The 13274-nt window shown below is 44.9% G+C and overlaps 1 protein-coding gene across 1 annotated transcript in view; it reads right to left on the reverse strand.

The window, feature by feature from the left end:
- Positions 1–13274, reverse strand: part of GADL1 (glutamate decarboxylase like 1) — a 689547-nt gene that overhangs the window by 413793 nt on the left and 262480 nt on the right. Inside the window, exon 4 of the mRNA XM_069648800.1 lies at positions 3221–3311. Within this exon, the coding sequence (XP_069504901.1) occupies positions 3221–3311 (91 nt within the window). The remainder of the gene's footprint in view (positions 1–3220; positions 3312–13274) is intronic.

Here is a 13274-nt window from a genome sequence, read left to right on the forward strand (position 1 = left end):
TCTTACTTTTCAAAGAGGAAGGGGTGAGAATCAGTTTAAGTGGAACGTGCATGAAGGGAGAGGCCATGGTTCCTTCCTATCCAAGTGTTAATATTTTATTATCTATTTACCAAAGGTGAATTGAAACACTCCCAGGGGACCCAATTTATGTTATTCAACCATTTAGGTGAGACGTGTGAATTGAAAGGCCTACCAGTGATCCAAGTGTTAATATTTGATTATTTATTTACCAAAGGTGAATGGTATCACTCCCAGGTGACCCAATTTATGATCTTCAACCATTTATGTGACAAATGTGAACTTATTGGTTTACCATTGATGCAAGTGTTAAAATTCTATTATGTATTTACCGGAAGTGAATTGAATCACCTCCAGGTGACCCAATGTATGATACTCAACCACTTATGTAACATATGTGTACCGACGTATTTAACCTGTATATTGTGCACTGCTTCATGTAACAATATTTATTTGAACCAAGTCTGACGTATATATAAAAAAAGCTGTCAAGCTAGTTAACTAAAGGTAAGTCTGTGACTATTTATTTACAAAAGGTGGACCCTAGCCATGGTTAGCAACCAGGTCTAACGTATCCCATAGAAAAGGGCCTTCACTGGCCAGAACCTACTATTCTCTCAGAGGGTGGACTATGGTCATCATGAGAGAGCTCACTCATTGCCCCCTGTGATATCCTTTCACTCATGTGTGTGGCAAGGTGTGAGTATCCCTTTCTCAGGACTCCAACAGGTTGCAGCACACGCCACTTTTCAGACACCTTAGGGAGAAACACCTTACACATACATTTAATATTTCTGAGCATTAAGTCAATTCTGTTTTTGGTTACCCAAGGACTAAACCTACAAATCTTTAGGGCAAAATGAACAAAGTAGGTTCCCCAACTTGCGTGTGAATAAGGTTTCATACACATGTAGAAAATTGATGCCTTCTGCGAAGGAAATTATTAATACTAGTGAACAGATCATTCCTCATTGAGAGAGCGTGGAATGCGCTTCCATTTGCAGTATCCTCTGTGCTCATTTCCTGTGCCTGGTTTGTCAGGTTATTAACCAGGCAATGGACCAGGAAAATTATGAGCGCTGGCAAAGCTTCCTTCCTTGCCCCAAACAGAAATGTTAATTCGAAGCATGAACATTTGTATATGTTATTTATAGCTCCATATCCAAGGTGAGATTAAGAGGTAAGATGCCATTTCCAGTGAAACACATGTTATAGCCCATCACTTCAATATCACCCACAACCCCATTCTGGTAGTGGGCTTTCCCTCTGTTCCCCACTCATGTGGGGATGTAGGACAAGTAAGCATATGTATACTTCGCTGTCAGGAATGCCCCCATGAACTGGTATTCATGAAGTGCGTGCTTGGAACTCTGTGTGAGGAAGTGGGAGTTAATTCATATAATTGTTGGTGCCTAGAGTGGGAGGAGGGGGTGGTTTTGGGTTGTTACTCCTTTGTGGACAGAAAGGAAGTCCAAGGTGTTGGTTTGTATCTGCATAGACTCCCTTTGCGGTGTGTGTGTGTTGGGAGGGTTGTGGGGTGGCTGTGAAGGTAGTGATATTAAGATTGTTCAGTTTTCCTTCATTGCTACTACAGATCGTTAAACCATTACAAGATGGAGGCTCAGAGTCCGTGGACCAGGAAGAGGCGAGCAGCCAGCAATAAGATTCTGGTTCGTTTACTCACTTTTCAAACGGAATTAGCACTGGAGTAGTCACCAATGATGATCACGTTCATTTAATATCCCTTTTCTTACCTTTCTGCAAGCTTATCCCATTCATTTCTGAAGCAAAGCGACCCCTGCGTTACGGATCAGTGTTCACCTGGAGTGGCTGATATTCTCCTGATTGGTGAGCAGCAGGAGGGGGCAAGGACTTGGACTGTTGCTTCTCAGCCTCACAGTGTCGGTGTGAAGTGTAGACACTACATCGGAAGCACTACCTCAAACAGACTAGGTGTTCAGAGACTCTGGGCCCACTTCTGAGTGTTGGTTAAAAGCAGTATAGAAAGCTGTCATTCCCCCTCCATTTTTCAGCATTACCATTCTAAGGTGGGTGTAAAGAATGGAGGGGAGAAGTGCTTTATCCCACTGTAAAATCTGCAGCCATCCCTCCTTGTGGGGGCAGTGTGTGCAGCAGTATCACTGCAAGCATTTCTTAAAAGACTGCCACTTTTTTAATTTACAAAAGTGTCCTTCAGTACATTAGAAAAGGGTGCTGCAGTCTGAGCACTGCCTTAATTAACAAGGGGAAACATGTGCAGTATATGTTAACATCACCTCACAGGAGCCATATTTGAACTCCTGTTTTTTGACATGCAAAAGCAGGACTCTGCCAGGAGAATCCACTTGCAGTCGCTGCCTTGCATTCCTGATGGATACAAGTGCCCTTGCCAGGTTGTAATTCGGGCACATTCAAAAACTGAGGCCTTCATGCCCCTACCTGACGTTGGGCCTCATTACAAGTTTGGCGGTAGCCTTGCTGGTAAAACCGCAGGCTGCCGCCAAACCTGTGCATTTTTCTGTCTCCTGACAATGGGGAAACACAGTGGCATTACAACCCTGGCAGACCCTGTATTTCCCCATTGCCAGGGGCCGGGAAACTTTTACTCCCCATTCCCATTTGATCCAGATAGGGCTCAAGGGGAATGGGGCGGTTGGATGCACCAGCACCATTCAGAACGGTGCCGGTGCATCCGACATGCTCTGATCGTGGGTGCTATACCGCCCGCCAGTACCGACCTGGTGGGTGAAAAGGCACCCGCGAGCAGAACTCGTAGATTGCCGGTCCGGTAACTACGGTACCGGCAATCTTACCAGTACCATAGTTAGCGGACCCGAAAACTTGTAGTAAGGCCCATTCTCTCTTTGTCAGAATATGGTTCCTTTAAAAAATGTGTTGTTCTTGTTTGTAAAAACAGATTTCTATTTTTACACAGATCTCTGAATCGGGCCCGCTGTTGTTTAATGCATTTTCCTTATAAATGCTCTGTCATGCCAGTACTGGTAATGTATGTATCAGTAAAATAAGACCTGCAATCTCGAGTTCATATCAGCAGTGTTTACATTTCATGTGCTAAATCAAAAGCAGGCATGACTATACCTTTGCACGTGTCTGTGCCTGCAGTCCTGTCCCAAGCAAACCCAGAACATTCTGTATAAAGGGGTGGATGCACGTTTAAATGAGAGCCATGAGGTATACTTACATGCTAGGGTTCAATGCTTCTGTAATGAAACGTGCAACAAGGGAGTAATGATCCATGCCGGCATACAACTGGTTGAAGAATCTTGGGTGGCCTGCAAATTAGAAAATGCTTACAGTTACTCACAGCTGAAAAATTGAGGTTATCCCTGACTTAAAGGCTCAAGTAAGGAACACTGGTGTTTTTTCAATATCTCTCCATCTGAAATTAATCTTAAAGAGCCTATGTGTTCCATTGAGATAAAGTACAAGTACTTTCTAACATGATCAGCCATTGAAAGCGTGGAACAAAAGGAAAATCCGGGTTCAGTGAAGACGCAGGGAGCTGGTTGCAAGCTGGAAACAAGGTAGGTTTATTCCAAGTAAATTTCAAAAGTCCATGCATGGCTGTGGCCACTGTACACTTTGCACCAATACGTTTCTTTGGAGCCCACTAGCCATGATCTTCAGCCATGGCCACTGTACATTTTGCACCAGTAGGTTCCTTTGAATCCACTAGCCCTGGCCTTTGACCATGGCCAGTTGCCACGGCCGACCAATACGTTTTTATAGGGGCCACTTGCCATGGTCTTCGGCAGTAGCCACTGTACATGTTGCACCAATAGGTTTCTTTGGGTCCCCTTAGCAATGGCCAGCCATGGCCTGCGGACATACCCACTGTATATCTTGTACCAAGAGGTTTCTTAGGGCCCATAAGCTATACCTTCACCACTGATGCCATCAATGATGCCATCTTTCATGCCATTATTGGGGTCACAAGCTGTGCAACAGGGGGCACACAGTTAAGGTGGGCATGCTTCAAAAGCCAGTCCTGAATTTCAAGGGTTTTGTTGCTATATGTTGTCACGTTAAATCTGATCACCTTAAAGGGGTAGCGCAGCCAAAAATGTTATGGTTTAAGAAGATTGGCAATATATATACAACAATTGTTTACAAAATGTTTCTATGTAACATGTTCAGGAAGTGAGCCTCAAAGTCTGCACTGGGAAACATTTTCTGTTAACTCTGCTATTGCTGCACTAATCCAGAAAAAGCCCCCTAATGGGAGCTTTTGCTTACTGCTGTTGCAGAGCAGAACCTTTTTCATCAACTCTCACAGCAGAAAAATGCATTACTTTTTTTTCTATCCAAGTGTAAGATGCACATTTGGAAAATAATAGTGTGATCAGCATGTAGGAAGCCTGCTTTTATCAATTTTGGCCCCGACCCCTGTGTTGTCCCTTTCTGGCCTGAAGAATGCAAACAGGCTAAGTAAATGGAACCTGGAAACACGCAAGTGATGGCAGGGAAAATAGAGCCTGCAAATGCATGAATGAAACGTACAGATTAGATCACTAAGCCCACAGCTTCCTTCGCAGAAACTGGGGGCTTGGTAAAGTCTTTTCAGGACCAGTGCTGCACTTAACTGCCAAAGGGACCAAAAACCACTCAGCACTCAGGCAGATACCTCAATGCGAGGCAAGCTCAGCAGGGCACCCAGACATCCTGCTGAAAAAGGTTCCGCTCTCTGGCAGCAATAAGCAAAAGCTTCCAGTGGCGGGCTTTTGCTTGATTGTTGCCGCGAGAGCAGAGCTTAACTGAAGCACACAAAACTGCTTCAGCTAAGAAAATGGATGGCTCCTAGTCAAAGAAAATCTGTACTTCGATGCTCATTTGCCGAAAACTTTCCATAGCAACTTTTTTTCAAAATAAGCTTAATATATATTTTCTAATATGGGCAATATTTTTAAAGAATTAACTCTCTCTTAACTAACATTGTTTCAAGGAATTTCTAGGGTTTTTCAATACTATAGTTATTTGTGGCCTACTAGCCTTGGTTTATGGCCATGGCCATTGGCTTCAGCTGTGGCCACTGTACTTGTTTCACCAATACATTTCTTTGGGGGCTACGAGCCAAGCCTTTCGGACATGACCAGTAGCTAGAGCATACATACTGCACAAATACATTTCTTTGGGGCCCACTGGCCGTGGCTTTTGGCCATGGCCACTGTAAACGTTGTACCAATATGTTTCTTAGGGGCACACTAACAATGGCCTTCGACTGTGGCCATTGTACTCATTGCACCAATACATTTTTTGGGGGGCAACTAGCCATGGCCTTCGGCCGTGGCCACTGTACATGGTTCACCAATAGGTTTCTTTGGGGCCCACTAGCCCTGGCCTTTGGCTATGGTTAGTGACCATAGCTGACCAATAGGTTTCTTTGTGGGCCACCTGCCATGTCCTATGGCCGTAGCCACTGTACATGCTGCACCAATAGGTTTATTTAGGGCCACTAGCTATTGCCTTTATCAGTGATGTCATATGTGATGCCATCATTGTGGTCATTCACTGCACAACAGGGGGCACAAAGTTAAAGTGTACTTGCTTCAAATGGTAGTGCTGAATTTCAAGGTTTTTGTTGTGTTAAATCTGATCAGCTTATCTCTCTCTCTTAACTAAGGTGTTTTCACTGAATTTCAAAGTTTTCACTGCTATATGTTTTTTCACTTTAAATCTGATCACATTAACACTCTCTAAACTGAATTATTTCACTGAATTCTAAGGTTTTTGTTATATTATAGTTTCTTTGGGGTCCACAAGCTATGGCCTTCAGCCATGGCAAGTGGCTTCACCATGGCCACTGTACTTGTTGTGTCAATATGTTTCTTTGTGGCCCACTGTACATGTTGCACCAATAAGTTTCTTTGTGGCCCTCTAGACATGGCCTTTGGCCTTAGCCAGGGGCCACGGCTGAAGTTTCTTTGCCCTTGGCCATGGCCACTGTATATTTGGCACCAATATGTTTCTTTGGGGCGCATTTGCCATGGCCTTCAGCCGTGGAACTGTACATTTTTCACCAATACGTTTCTTTGGGGCCCACTAGCCAGGGCCTCTGGCAATGGACACTGTGCATGTTGCACCAATAGGTTTCTTTAAGGCCCACTAGCACTGGCCTTCAGCCATGGCCAGTGGCCACAGTCTTCAGACATGCCCCCTGTACATGTTGCACCAATAGGTTTCTTTGGGGCTCACTAGCCATGGCCTTCAACAATGGCCACTGTATGTGTTGCATCAATAGGTTTCTTTGAGGCTCACTAGCCCTGGCCTTTAGCCATGGCCAGTGGCCACAGCCTACAGCCATGCCCACAGTACATGTTGCACCAAAATGTTTCTCTGGGGCCCACTAACCATGGCTTTCAGTCATGGCCTATGTACTTGTTGCACCAATATGTTTCTTTGGAGCCCACTAGCTATGGCCTTTGACCATGGCCAGTGGCACAAAGGCCCATTACCCCCTACCTACCTTTAGTTGATGTGATCACTGTAGTGTAAAGAACATTTCACTCTCTCCCGATTCCTGCGGGATTCCCCGAATAATTGCAATGAACTATACAAAAAGCAGCAATAAATTACCCATGCCCACATTATTCCCGTGGTATTCTCCTGATAATCTTAAAAACATTTGAAAAATCAAAAACTCGTCTCAGTCCTCACAGGAACTCACCAAGTGCCCCCTACTATTCCCATGGTCCTCCAATCCACATTTGCTTTTTCATTCCCATTACATCCTTTCACTCTTTTGTTAGTGTGACACATTTTGTTTTCTGATTGTGTCTTTCATTGTAGCCGCGGGAATCTTTCAAGATTCCCCCGGTATTCCCTGATAATCTGAAAACGTTTGAACTGTAACTGACAACCCCAACTTTCCTGTTTCACGTGGAAACCAATTGCTTTTTCCTCATCCAAATAGCTTTTTGAGCACTTTTGATTTTTGCATTAACCCCGGTTTTTACCCCAGTAATTGCTCACATCTAGCAAAACAAAAATGACGATTTTTCATTTATAAAAAGCATCTCTGCTGCAAAGCACCATAGGAGATATAGACATATTTTTGCGAGCAGGGGGCACCCCCTTCCACATAATTTTTTTAAAAGGTGGATTAACCCCAAACCTGTCCGGGAAGTTAAGTCAATGCTTCATGACCAAGTAGTTTCTTATTTGGTCCAAATCCAAAGAGCAGTTCTTGTGGTTCGTCTTTAAAACATGTGAACTTTATTGCTATGGGAAAATGAATCGGAGTAGGCTGAAAACTGTTTTCTTTTTGCCTTCTTGGCACACTTTTCATTTTTTAACTGATCTTTCCCAAAATGTCTAGTGACGGGGGGGGGGGGCGGGGAGGGAGTGTAACAAACATTTGTTTTTTAAATATGTTCAAAATCCGTCATGCAAGTGAAAAGTTATTAGCAGTAGAATTTTGAAATGTTCAATGACTCAAGGCTTTCACTTTAATATAGGGTGTCGGCCGCCACCTGTAATGACTAAAATGGTTGCACCACACTTGTTCCATGATTGTTCCAGTTCTAGGAGTTTAGCAGCACCCTTGGCTGAAAATGTAGCTATAAGCCGGCAGCATATTTGTGGTCATTATTTGAGGAGACATTAACAAATAGTTTCTTAAACGCAAATCGATACTGAGTTTGGCAGTAACAGTGAAATTAACAGTATTTGTCAACTGCAGACTATTTTACTGTCTGCCCAATTCAGGGTGTAGTCAAATACTGCCTGGGGTATTTCATGGAAATACCGCTAGCGGTATCCCTGCTGGACTTTCTCTTGAAAATCTGCCCAGATTTCCTCCACCTATGAGGTGGAGAGAACATTTCAAACAGCCCGCAAACATTTATTCGTAACTTTTTTTTATTGTACAGAAGGTTTGCGATCATTACATTAAAAAAATATATATATTTGCCATGGGCCATGGTAACGGGTTGAAAATGTGGACCTCTCTGATTCCTCGCCTCACCACCTTACCAATGTAATGCATAATAGGGTCAGCAGTGCCCCTTTTCTGCATTCAAATATTGTACTATAGTGTTACCAACCCCTACTGTATATTTTGGGAATGGGAAGAAACACATGATTAAAAAAATACCGTTTAGGGTTACCACTCACTGAGCTGTTATTATAACTATTATTATTTGCATTATATTTTATAGCACAAACCTTGCTCAGGAGTAAATGAGTGCTGTACTGGTTAAGAGCCAAACATTGGTTGGGAATCTCACACGTCAACAAGTAAACATTAGGAGCAATGATCACAGTGCAATATGTGGTTGGGCGTGTGCACAAGTAGCCGGAATCTAGGTTACACCAAGGTGTTGTTGGAAGAGCCAGGTCTCCAGTTCTGTCCTAGAATTAAGGACACATGCAGCAGTCCCAGAATGCCACTGGGAGGAAGTTCCAGGGATCCAGAGTGTAGCATGACTAGGACTGTTTCCTAGTTTTCTCCCTGTGAGCCAGCCTTGTTTCCAGTCTGGTGATGATCTTCCTGCGAGATGACTGTGCGCTGCCCAATGTTTCTGTTTGCTCATCAAGGAGGCAAGCGTAATGGCAGCGGTTCCTTTGTTGATGAGGATCAATGTTTTGAACCAGAGCCTAGCCAGGATGTGAAGTCAGTGTCATTCCTGAAAGGTGGTGTGATGTGGACTAATGTCCTATTTCCCTATGTCTGAAATACCTCTTGAGGTATTCCAGAAACACCACCTACGCAAGTGGTAAACTCTGAATTGGGCAGATTTTCATCAAAACCAAGATGGTAACTTTCTCTGCTGGTATTTTCCCCCAAAATCTCCCCAACTCGTAATGAACCCCTAAGGATTTTACTTTCGATGAAATACATTTGAGGTCATTTTTTTGTGCAACAAAGTTAGCATTGTCAATATACGTTTTGGGAATTTAAAAGGCAAAGCAACCCATTTCAACCATATGGTGCATTACGCGCAAAAGCATTGAGGGACCCCAAGCAATGAAAATGGAATTGTTTGATGCTGTGCAATGCAATATGCACGGATGTACTTGTTTAGGGATGAAACAAGCATCGAGTACCTCGAGTCTGCAGCCTCGATGCACCACACGCCCTGATTCACCGAGTCAAAAGGAGAGATGACTAATAGGCTCCACACAAACATCTAAGTAACGATGCAAGGAAGTCCATAGGGTGCGCTCATTTCAGAAGTCGCTGAATCTGGCCCCACAGACTGCATCTCCCATGAGTGTGAGGCCTTGATCAGTGCCGACAGCATCCATCATGTTGGGCAAGATGTTCGTGTGCAGTCTGACCTGGTGACACCCTTGCCTGGTGGTGGATAAAGTGTCATGACAGTGTCTTGTAGTAAAGGATCCGTCATTGTGTCAATTGCAGGGACAGCAATCCTTAAAATGAAGGGAGCAAATGGTTAACTGAGAATCACATAAGAAAATTAAATGACACACTTTCAAGCCTGGGAGTTCAAGCGTTTTAGATTATGGCTCCTATAGTCGAACGTCTCCAACAACGAAAACTGGATCCAGTAGACACCCTTCTAAGATTTGACACGACAGTTCCACTCAGATGAGATATCCAAAGTTAACATGAACTCACTTGAGCTATCCCACCCCTGGGGCAGACCGTCTCAATTTCAAATGGTGCCTGCGGGCAGAAGTTGCTGACTTTCTTTTCTTTTTTAATTCTACTAAAGCACTTTGAGGAAAGTTTTAGAGGTAACTGTATTCTCCCACTGCCCCCCTCCATGCCCGTTCACCAGCACTGGAGTTCTAGCTCCCGGAGAACTCCAGTCTTTCACTGTTTCGTTTCCCTTATGCTCCACTACTCATTATCACACTTTCCCGTCCATCTTCTTACTCCTCTTTCCCTCACCACCACTATTGCCTCGAGCCTCAGCCACACTTTACCTCACTTCTCACTACCCGTTTCCCTACGAAGACCCTTTCACTCGATTCGTATAGACCATCTTTCCATTGCACCTCCGTGTCCCCCTTTCATTCTCCACCCCTTTTCCCTTGATCCCCATCCACACTTTCTCTCAATCCGCACTTTCCCTTGCACCTCCTCAACCTCGTTCCCTCACCACCTCTCTTTTCCTCATTCCTCACTCACCCAGTCTTTCCCTCACTCCTCACTACCCGTTCCACTCTGTGCCCCTCTTTCACACCCTCCTCATAGACTCTTTCCCTGCACCACCTACGCCCCTCTGTCCTTAACAACCCCTTTCCCTTGATCATCGCCCACTCTTTCTCTCACTCCCCATTACTTCTCCCCCGCACCGCCAAAGCACTCTTACTCTCACCAGCCCTCTTTTCCTCGATCCTCATCAACTCTTTTCCTTACTCCTCACTACTCATTTCCCCTCAGCGTCACTTTCACTCAATCGTCAGATGTACTCTTAGGCTTGCAACTCTACGCCCCACTTTCCTTCACCACCCTTTTCCCTTTATCCTCACCCACTCTTTCTGACTCCTCACTGCCCTCTTTCCCTTTCACCTCCTTACCCCTCTTCTCCTCACCACACCTCGTTTTCTTGACCCTCACCCACTCGTTCTCTCGCTCTGGTCTACTCATTTCCATCTGAGCCTGTCTTTCGCTCACTCCGCTCAGACCCACTTTTCATGTCCCTTACTAAGGTCCAACCTATTGCTTTTGCCATGATTGAGTATCTCGTCAGTTCAAACACAGGTGCACAAGTGTTTCACACTTTGAGACTCGTTGCGAAGCCTGAGGATGAAAAGTTCAGATGAACCCTTTTGCAGGATCATGATATGACAAGTTATTTATAACAAGCGCGGACCCGGGGATCGAACCTATGTTTCTCCGTGTCATCTTGCTTCCAGGAGCAAGCACGTTGCCCTGAGCTATCCTCCTCATGAAGATTCCTGTCCTTTTCCCATGGAATACACTATGTAAGGCTTTGATTTCCAGCATCAACACCAACCATATCTTGTCACTTAATGATCATCAAAGGAATTAAATTCTGTTGCATTTGAAGACTTCCTTGACAGAGAGAATGCCACCATCTGCCCCTGATCCCATAGGCCACACGGGTCTCCTCACTATTCACAGAGGGAAACCATCTCAGAGAGTTCCTGGAATTCTCAGGTAATGCTGCACAACCAGTTCACTGCATTGAGGCCTAGTTCCGGATGTTGTGCACTACTCCTAATGCTTGGAAGTATGAGAGTGATAGCCTAATTTAAAAAGATTTGCACTGGGGCAAATGTAAATGTGCCGGTGCACATATCAAATTTGCACCGGCTACTTTATACCAGATTCAGATAGATTCAAACTGGAGCAAATCTGGAGATGCCTGGAGCTTTTCTGAGAGGGTCCCTAGTAAAATCTGTGTGAATCGGGTTTGCATGTGTGCATCTCCAAGCTATACCAGAGACCCTCCGATTAGCTTCAATGTTTGTTTGTTTATTTATTTATGAAGCGCTGTAAAACCCTGAGGTATCTAGGTGCGTTAGAATGTGTGAATCAGAGATGCCTTGAGCATTTCTGAGAGGGTCTCGGGTAAACTCTGTGTGAATCGGGTTTGCATGTGTGCATTTCCAAGCTATGCCAGCGACCCCCATAGTGAATCGGGTTTGCATGTGTGCATCTCCAAGCTATACTAGAGACCCTCAGATTAGCTTCAATGTTTGTTTGTTTATTTATTTATAAAGCGCTCCAAACCCTGAGGTATCTAGGTGCGTTAGAATGTGTGAATCAGAGATGCCTTGAGCATTTCTGAGAGGGTCTCGGGTAAACTGTGTGTGAATCGGGTTTGCATGTGTGCATCTCCATGCTATGCCAGATACCCCCAGATTAGCTCCGATTTTAGGTTTTGTGAAGATGCTCAAGTGCATCTCCCCAATTGCCCCAGTGCAAATCTTAATGACCCAGGCCAGTGCAGTTGCAGAAGACTACCCTATGTGCATCTTGGCATGCATGAACTGCCATGCATTTACTGTGATGTGCAAAAGGCATGAGAAACGACGACCCGCACTGTCCCTCCGTGAAATGCGAGCTGGACCGTGTGACCTTTGAGGTCACAGGGCATGGTGACCTTCTCACTGCTTCTGTGGCAGCCAGGGCACACATCTGTCAAAATCATCATGGAACATTGTTTGGATGCGTTGCTAAAATCTACTTTTAGACGAGTCACAAGTCAAACTCGGTTCTCCTAAAGGGGGCCTGACACGGTGCCTGATCTTTGGGTTTATCCACACATCTCCACACATGTCCAGCCACAACTCTCCCAGGAGTGCTTGCAAAGGGACATAATACCATTGGGTTTTAATGTAGATCTTCATGCCAGGTTCCTCCCACTTCTAAGCACTGTAGTCAAGGGTTTTATTTAACTATTTTAATGGAACTCAGTCTATCGCCCCTTCAAGGATGAAGGTCGAAGTCAGCCCTGCTGCAGGATTCGAACTTGCCTGTGGCGGTGTTGCATCCTGGATGGCCTCCCTTCTGTGAGGTCCCACACCTCAAGGGCCCCACACGCCAATCCCCAGGAACACACAGAGACAAGGAAATCTCCGACTTTCTTTATTTCCCTTTACAGGCGAAGTGTCCAGGGCTCTACTGGCCCCTCCTCTTTCTCACCTCCTCCCGTGCCTTCTGGCTTGCGTTCTCTTCCCTTAAGGTGGCTCTCTTCTTAAGGTGGACTGACAGGGATTCTTCCTGGTTCTTTGAAGTATGCTGTTGTTGCCCCTCTTTAAAAAGCTAATTTAGATCCCCAGGAGATGGCAATTATCATCCCATCTCTCTTCTTCCTGCTATCATGAAACTGATGAGGCAGTGATCACTCCGTGGCACTCGAGATTTCTGGAAGACAACTACTGTCTACATCCATTTAAGTCTGTTTTTTGTCCCACTATGGGCACTGAGTCTGTTATCATATCATTACTGGATGATCTAGCTCTTCTACTGGACTGTGGAGATTCAGAAGTTCTTATTCTCCTTGATCTCTCCAGGACTTTCAATACAATGGAACATTATACTCTGTTAACCCGGCTGGAGCAAGTGGGATTGGCAGGACCCCTGCTGGCCTAGTTTGGGTGATTCCTTGAGGAGCGTTCTCAGACCATTTCTTTTCAGGGCTGCCAATCGCCCACTCTGGGTCTGACGTGTGGTGTCCCGCAGAGCTCTGCCCTCTCCCACCTTCTTTTTAATCTGTATGTTCACCTTCTTGCCAATCTTATAACTGTGTGTGGAGTCCTTTTTTATACCTATGCCGATGACACGCAGCTAGTGT

This window comes from Ambystoma mexicanum, chromosome 2q (genome assembly GCF_040938575.1).
Source record: "Ambystoma mexicanum isolate Mex_15411 chromosome 2q, UKY_AmexF1_1, whole genome shotgun sequence".
Lineage (NCBI taxonomy): Eukaryota > Metazoa > Chordata > Amphibia > Caudata > Ambystomatidae > Ambystoma > Ambystoma mexicanum.